At 41.5% G+C, this 8467-nt stretch overlaps 1 protein-coding gene and 1 long non-coding RNA gene across 8 annotated transcripts in view; both read left to right on the forward strand.

Moving 5' to 3' along the window:
• Positions 1-5386, forward strand: part of LOC136436118 (AF4/FMR2 family member 4-like) — a 161912-nt gene extending 156526 nt beyond the window's left edge. For 6 of the 7 annotated variants that reach the window (XM_066429861.1, XM_066429867.1, XM_066429866.1 and 3 more), the window contains one exon: positions 421-5386. In XM_066429861.1, the coding sequence (XP_066285958.1) occupies positions 421-530 (110 nt within the window). In that variant the 3' untranslated portion in view covers positions 531-5386. The remainder of the gene's footprint in view (positions 1-420) is intronic. The other variant, XR_010756007.1, reaches the window with a different exon arrangement.
• Positions 5387-7565: 2179 nt separating this feature from the next.
• LOC136437479 (uncharacterized) lies at positions 7566-8260 on the forward strand. The gene is made up of 2 exons (XR_010756190.1): positions 7566-7718; positions 8104-8260. It is a non-coding gene; the product is annotated as an uncharacterized lncRNA (long non-coding RNA).
• Positions 8261-8467: the final 207 nt, after the last annotated feature.

The following is an 8467-nucleotide window of genomic DNA, read 5'->3' on the forward strand; positions in this document are numbered from 1 at the left end:
CTCCTCCAGAACCTTACACACACTCGCACAGGACAACCCAGGTAGGAACGGGAGTCATGGGTTCTAGTCCCAGCACCCCAGAACATTACACACACTCGCACAGGAGAACCCAGGTAGGAACGGCAGTCATGGGTTCTAGGCCCAGTACTGAAGAACCTTTTCCTAGTACAAACATATGTCAATGAAGGTCAGACATCCAGGTACATTTGTAGAACATGACATTAGATTGAACGGGAGGGTTTTAATGTGGCTGGAGGTGGTTGGCTGCACCAATTTGACTATACAGAATTATTTGTTTGTATCGCATAACGGGTAAACCACCAATTTAAAACAAAATAGTCTTAATTAATATTATTTACATCTCTCAAGTTGTGAGATCTATTCCTCTTTTCCTTATCTCTTCTACTTCTCTCCTTGCAGAATTTTTCAGAAGACTTGACCAGAGATTCGGGGCGCTGACGCTGCACAGTACCCTGATCGAGCTGGTGAGATACGTGCGGCAGGGCCTGCAGTGGCTCAAGGAGTCCTGACCTGTCACCTACGACCCGCAGGACTGGTGTAACCTCTCACCTTTGACCCAGGACTGACCTCACATCAGATGGGTGTACTTAGCTGAGTTGTGCCTGGCCTGGGAGGGGTCAACCATACAGTGAACTCTGAACTCCAAACTCACGATGCATCCAAAAATTAACTGCCATTCTTTGATCGAAGAATAAGATAGACATGCAAATGTTTTTGCCAATGATGCAGAACCTATATATCGCAAAAAGAATATTCTGGAAGAAAATGGCAACAGTACCAAGTACTTAAGATTTAAGCCGTTTGAAACCTTTGCTCTTTGCTGTCTGGGCGAGACGCTAACAGATTTGCAGGTCTGCATCTGAACATCAAGGGCTGAAAGCAGGCTCTTGCAAATAAACGAACTGCTTGAAGAAAGGAGTACATGTGACCGCCAAACGGCAAGGTCTCCCAGCAATCTTCGTCTCAAGATCTCCCTGCAAATTTGTCTTAAAGATCTGAAGATTGCTGAAAGTCCTTTGAGTGATCTATGGCACACTATCTGTAGCAAAGTTTGGTCCAGAGTCTGTTGATGCTGGGCTGTAGAGTCGATATGGTCTCTCGCTCTCCCAGGCCACTGAAATCTCACAGGTACCCTTTGCCGATTTGTACTCTAAGACAAACAGGGCACTTTGATAACTTGTATAATTGTATTCATATGAAAAATCCTGATACCTTGTATTATATTATACATAACTATTCATAGTGGCTCGTGATGCTTTCTTCCATGTTGTTATTATAGTAATTCCATTAGTTATATGCTTGTAAAATGTATATTTCCATTGGAAGCTGTCGGTGTGTATACGCCGCAGTACAATGGGTTATCGTATGCGTTGTATGTCAATCCTCTTCGGCAGTGATGATATGGAATCTTTGCGTCCTGAATTGTGGAAAAATGTCTGTTTTATTAATTGTGAAAATTTATGGGAAAGAAAGAGAAAAATAGAGATATATTTTTTAAAAAGCCTGTTGGGGTTTTATGACACCAATTCCGGAAGATGCAAGACTGAACGAAGGAGGGCTGGAAGAAAGGTCAGAGGGTAAAGGTTAGGAGGTCATTTGATGCAAGTAGAAAGTATGACACCAGGAATTCTGCACTCTTGCTATGAAGTAGATAATCTAATTTTCTGCATTGGTTTAACTCGTCAACCAACCAAAATCCGTCTGCAAACTTTCGCTGTTTTTGTTTGTTTTTTTGTACGCAAACTTAAACACAGTTCTGTTCAAAGAACGTTTTGTTAGTTAGACTTTCCAAGAGTCCCCTTCCATGTGTTGTGAAGCAATCCACTTGTTCCCTTCCAAACAAAGGTGAAGAAACAGATATTATTTGTTGCAGTATGTCAGACAGAAACGGCTGACGGAAACGTTGCAGTGAATTATGCAGAATCAGTCCTGATGTTTTTCACGCTGAGCAGTACACGGCCTCCCGACTGAATCTGAGTTGGATGTTACCCTAGCCTGGGTGCCAGACCACCGCGCTCCTGGCGCTAATCCTTCGGCCGGGGAAGCAACTCGCGCCGCCGCCACAGACAGCACACGGCCCACTAATTATCTCTCGCGCTAGCGCGATAGATATCAGGGTTCGGCTGCCAAGCGCGCCCGGGTGCTAACTCCATCCCTACTACCAGGTCTTCCCCGGCCAAAAAGGCTTATCATCGCATCGCGCGAAAGGTCTGGTATCCAGGCTAATGTTACCCCAATGTGCTTGTTGAAAAGATGTGGTCATTCCACAGTGTGGTATGGAAAGGCAGTTTGGGCCGCACCAAGTTATCTCCTCGGTTCTCAGACATTCTAAACTAGAAAAGCAACAAGAGCACACTATTAGAATATTCGGAAAAAAAAGTTACCCAATCCTTAAAAACTTCTTCACATAAAATTGATAGAAATGTATTTTCGTAAGCTTAAAATGACAGATTTAACAACAAAACATTAACTCCCCAAACAATGAGTGGGACGGGGAAAAAATTTCGCTCGAGACAGCCCTGATGTAATGTTTCTACAATCTGAGAACCAACGGATTAACCTGGTGTGGCCCTGCGTAGTCCTGGAATGCACCCCTCAGCTCGGGCGGCATTATGTAACAGTGCAGCCCACAAATGTTACAATGTATGACTGTAAATAAGGTGACAAGAACTGCTACGACGAGTGTATGTATTCTGGCAGGACGCCGCAGTGTTACATGGCGATGTGTTCTCGAGAGTTTAACACACTGTGAGATTGTTGGCCTGCGTTAGACAGTCTAGGGGCCTGACCAATGGAAGGGCCGCTAGGAGCGTTATTTAATCAGGCTAATGAGATGGGAACTGCCCAAATCGCTGAAGGGTTTTAAAAACCCACAGGTAGAGAGGAGCCTACAGGTCAGAGATCCATGTATGGACCCTCGGGACTTTTTACCAATCCCTTGCTTTATTCAAATTCCCACTACTAGACTAGTAGAATCTTGGGAGAGGAACTATTTGCCGGATTGAAAGTTTCAGCTCTTAAGAGGCCACAATGAAGAAACTTTTCCAACATTTTACAAATCGTCCTCAACGACATGAAAAGTGTCTACCCTCAACTGTTTTCAAGTAAAAAATCTGATTTCAAGTATAAAATCTGACTTATGAAAGAGAAAGTGTTTCTGAAAAGAAAAAGAGATGTTTCCAAAGGTGCCTTCTTGACAATGTGGGACCAGAACTACTTGCCATTTCATAAAAAAGATAAGAAATTGTTGCTCGAGTGCCATGGTCTCTTGGAGGGATTGGTCCGGCCGCGCTGTGCCTTCTAAGAGGGCTTCATTTGCCAAGACAGGCAAGAGAATCTAATGTCTTAAAAAGAAAAATTTTCTTGTCTTAAGAAAAGTGAAAGTGAAAGTAATAGCCAGAACTTTCACTTTCCCATCTTTAAGAAGAAAAAAAATTCCTTGTCTTAATAAAAGTAAAAGTGGAAAAATAACCACAACTTTCACTTTCTCATCTTTAAGAAAAAAATTTCCTTGTCTTAAAAAAAAGTGAAAGAATGACCAAAACTTTTACTTTCCCTTTGTCTAAAGAAGTCCCCTGGTCCCATGCCTGGATCTCTTGACTGTAGGCTCTGCTGCAAAAGTGCCAGAGAAAGACACACCACAGGATAGATGCAATTGAAGACTGCCTTCAGCCAAATCCATTTTCTCTAAGAAACGCCTTTCTCTCCCAGGTGGGAAGAATTAAGCAACATATCTGAACCTTGTCCTACCTGGGGTAGAAAGGTGCGAAGATGGTGCAGCTAAAGAATTTGAAAAGGAGCAGCTATATTATATCCGGTTCTGAAGCAAAGGTGTTCAAATGTGTACATTCAACCTAGAACCAAAATGACCAAATTTGTACTGTAGCGAAACAACACTCAAAAACAACTCATGCTGTGAGACAATGATGTCATCAAAATGCAATAACACGATGCAATAAGAAACATTGGAATTTTATTTGTGAAAGTATTTTCTTCAATATGTGAGAATAGTCAGAGATATGACTTTTATAAGTTTTGAATTTTGGTAGCAAATTGAATAGTAGCAAATAATGAATTGAATTATGAATATTTTCTTTGTTGCAGTGTCAAAATTTCGCCGAGGAATATTTAAGAGAGAGTAGAAGCTAACATCACGAGCTGTTTACTTGGATGAATTTGCAAATAATATGAAACCATTTGTTTTTCTCTGTGATCGTTGTCCTCAGTCCGTATGAAAGTACTAGGAGAGGTGACTTTGGCTGAAGGTGTCTTCACATAAATATAAAACATGCATTATTTTCCACTACATGTCTGTATAAATCCTGAGATTGTTTTTGTAAGGTGCAAGAGTTTTGTACTATTTTTGAGAGAAAGAAAGTCTGTCAACAGTTGTGACCATGGAGTAAGAAGTATCGGCTTGTTATGGACGGCCAAAGTGTTCAGAGTCTTGTTCGTGTGTTCAGTGTTTGTGCCCTCACCGAAGTGAGCCCATGTATTTATTGTCAAGTATGGACGCCGTCACGGCCCGAGCAAAAAGCCACCGGAATTACTATGTACAGAACTTGGTGTTTCATGTATCAACAAAACTGTGAAAAATATTTTTCATCCACCAAAAAATCCTAGACGTCAGCCTATGCATGATGTCTATATTGTCTGCTGTAAAGTTGCTTGCCTCATGTTACATTCTTTATTTCCGTTCGTCATCTTCTCTTGTCTGACTCCAGGCAGCTTGCTACCATGTCATATGCAAAGAATATATTGTCTTCTTTTCAGTATCATACATTGTTCTCTCAGCATGTTAGAAAATTTTATTGTTAAATACTGGGAACTTATGATGATTCCTGAGGAAAAAATGCAATCAAATTAGCAATTCGTTTGTGCATGCAAATATGTTTTTTTTCCTTCTCTTGTATGATAATATGTGTACATTTTCATTCAGATCTCGTCTTGTGTAACGATTATTTATGTATCAAATGCCTTGCTGTGCATTTCTCAAACACGACGAAAAAAAAAGCTGCAAACAACAAACGGACAGGCTTGTACGTATATCAACTTACCAGCCGTTATTTTTGATAATGATTTGCTATAAGATGCTGTTCATAATATACCAAAACAGTGACTGAGAGTCTGGTGCAGGTTCATGTATCTTTTCGCCTCTGTACCTTTTCTAGTAGAACACCGTTCTATTTTCCCTTTCCACTGTACAAAGCGACCGATGATGTTACTATCAAAAAAGTGCCACTTCCCCCAGGAGGAAGGATCAGACAAATTATTGTAAATGCAATATGGGAGGAAAAACTTTGAACACCATACCAGAGTATGCGATCAATAATAAACACAAAGTGTGTGAATTTTCATATCAGAAGTTATGTGTGGCGTGTCCTTATTCATTGGTTCCCTGTACGAAGGCTTTGTTTTCGGTGTGTCTGAATGTTTGTGTTCTTGTGTGTCCTTAGTTATTTGAATACACTGTCAGTAGAGTTACAGGATGTGCATGGGAAGATGGTGTCACCACAAAGGTCCTACTTGGTGGAGTTCAGAGGTGATATGACCAGTCTTGCAGGCATGATAGACATTCCAGGTCATGGGGTCAATGGAAGAGGTCACTAATTCATGGGGAGGTAGTGGTTTTAGTCTGTGTTTTCACAGTTATACATTTTCCATAGGCTGGTTACGTTTACCGTAGAGTGACAGGAAGTAATCAACGGACACAGCAAACCAGTCTTATTTTTACATTGTTGAGTTGTCACCTCGAAATAGTTACTCAAACCTTGAAATCTGTTTGCCAAAAAAAATAATTTCGTAAAACATCATATCTAGCCTGAGTGTCATCCTGTTTCAGTTCCAGGCTCTACCTTCATCAAACGTTTGGTGAAGGCAGAGCCTGGAACTGGAACAGGATGACACTCAGGCTACATCATATCTAGATCCGTGAATAATTTCATCAGGTTGGCGAATGACTGAGTAGCAAGGTTCTTTTATTCACAACCAAGTATTTTATAAGAGCCGACGTTTCGACGACTGTCTGTCATCTTCAACAGGGCAATACTGACACTAGTGGTGTGTCAGAGAGTATTGTGTCTGTCTCACCGTAACCTCTGGCCATATGCATGATGGTCAGGACATCACGTGGCGGTACCGGTGTGGCCAGTCGTAAATACTTGTAGTTCACCTGCGGTGAAAGGTCAGCGCAGTGACGTTTAGTGCAGCACTTTCCGATTGTCGGATTTTGACACACCTTCCTTCAGGTTAGTAGCAAATAACTTCTCATATATATGTACTTTCAATGTGTCGATAAAGATTGTATGTATAACGTAGGTTGGTCGGTAAGATTCAGTGGGCGTGGCATCTCATGATGCTGTGAACAACATAAGGGGGCTGCATGCCCTTATACGTAGAGCGTAATGAGCCGTTTTAATTTTACGTAGAGCGTTGCCGACCACTCCAATTCAACGTAGAGCGTAATCTGCGTATTTTGCGTTGAACGTTATTGACCACTTTAATTATACGTAATGCGTAGTAGCTACCCGGAATTTAGCGTAAAACGTACTTGATGAATTGTGCGTAAAGCGTTGTCAAACTTTTCTAACCTAGCTCTAAGTCACAAATGAGTGCGCTATCTGTTTTGTTTTGCTATCCCCTTTTTATACATTGGAACAATCCACCGAGCTCGTTCCCAAAATCTTGTTTTTAGAAGTTTGACACTTTTGCTGGTGCGCGGAAGAGCCGCTTGGCTAAAAACGGAGACCGGCCTGGGGGGACTCCTTAGCAAGGGACTTAAGCTTTGATTTGATTTGATTTTATTTGACTGTAGGAAAGTACAGCCAGGACTACCCAACTAGCCGAACTCTCTTCCCAGTAATATCCGCACATCCCTCACTGTCAGCTCCTTCAAAAACAAACTCTGTACGTCACTCGGCAACAGATACTCTGTAAATAATTGACTGACCTACCACAAGTATTAGATGACATGTTGTATAATCTGCTAACCTAGTATGTAATATAAACCTAAGTTTTGGCTTGACATTGTTAACGATTTATATAAAGCTTAGGCTTGTGCAATTTTTTTTTCCATATGCGCTTCAGTCCTGTGATGGTTTTTGCTAATTTTGTTTCTTCGATGTAATTTTACTTTGTGTTCTGTGTCCGCCGCTATGTGTGTGTTTGACGCATGCGGGCCTTGTGAAAGTTTGTATTGAACTTTGAATATACTGTTCCCAGGGCTAACCCTTTGTAATATATGGAAAAAATTGCACAAGACTAAGCTATATATAAATCGTAGGTCTGCTTGGAGACTAGCGGACAGTGTGAATTCTCTTCAATGTAATTTACCAATTCAGACATTTGCTCCTAAGGTAGAAGACAAACCTATCCCATATAAACGTCATGCCAATTCGCGGTTTTGTTACTTTTTGACAGAATATAGGTATGCGTGATTGAAATGTTCTCCAAGTCCTCTAAGTAATATCAATGTTCTACGTGTGAACATCAGAGTAATTAGTAGGCTTGAGGAAAAGACGCGCTCATTGTGCCCTTACAGGACCTGCTGAGTGCTGTGAAGACCATCGCGGCGTTTCTGGAGGTTGATCTGGATGAGTCGACCGTAAAAGGCATCGCAGAGGCCAGCACTTTCAACAACATGAAGCAAGTCCTGGACAATTCCACCATGGCCGAGAGAAGGCACATAGCCAGGAAAGGTTGGTATCGAGGCCATTGCCGCTAGAGAACAGGCGACATGCCTAGCAACAGCTGGCGTGAACTTTTGTGTCAAACCAAACGACTGTACAACAATGTAAGGGAGAAGTTAGAAAAGGTGACGAAAACAGATATAAGAACACCTTTAGAATCATACCAAATGACTACACAATCAACCTACGCTATGATAAAAGGAAGAAGCTATTATCAGTATCTGACAGAACAGTATAAATGCGGGGGCGATCTACGTCATTTTTTTCTGATTTAAGCACCTCTCGAGTCTTACTCTTTCGCAATGACAACACAACATCACATGATATTGACAGAATTTGTTCATGTCGCGTTTTACCTAAAGGATTTTGAAAAGTTTTTCGTCTAAACCTGCAGGCATTGCCGGAGACTGGAAGAACACTTTCTCTGCGGAGGAGAGTGAAGCGTTCGACGCCTGGTGTGAGAAGAAGCTCGGTGACACAGGCCTAACGTTCGACTTCGAATAAACTCACTTTTATCGTTAATCACAATAAACAAGACATCGAAGATCTCAGACCTCCATGAAATATTTTTTTTTTAGTTTGGTAATTTTCTTGCCAAAATATAGCACAAACGTGTACGTGTACATCTTAGGGCTTCCTGCGTGCCAGAGGAACAGACTTGGACCCGTGTCTACTCAGCCTGCTACAACTTCTGTTCATATAACTGATGGTCGAGTTTATTCACATTTCGATCAGTCAGTCATGCATGCGCGCACGTA

The sequence above is a fragment of the Branchiostoma lanceolatum genome, chromosome 6 (genome assembly GCF_035083965.1).
Source record: "Branchiostoma lanceolatum isolate klBraLanc5 chromosome 6, klBraLanc5.hap2, whole genome shotgun sequence".
Classification (NCBI taxonomy): Eukaryota; Metazoa; Chordata; class Leptocardii; order Amphioxiformes; family Branchiostomatidae; genus Branchiostoma; species Branchiostoma lanceolatum.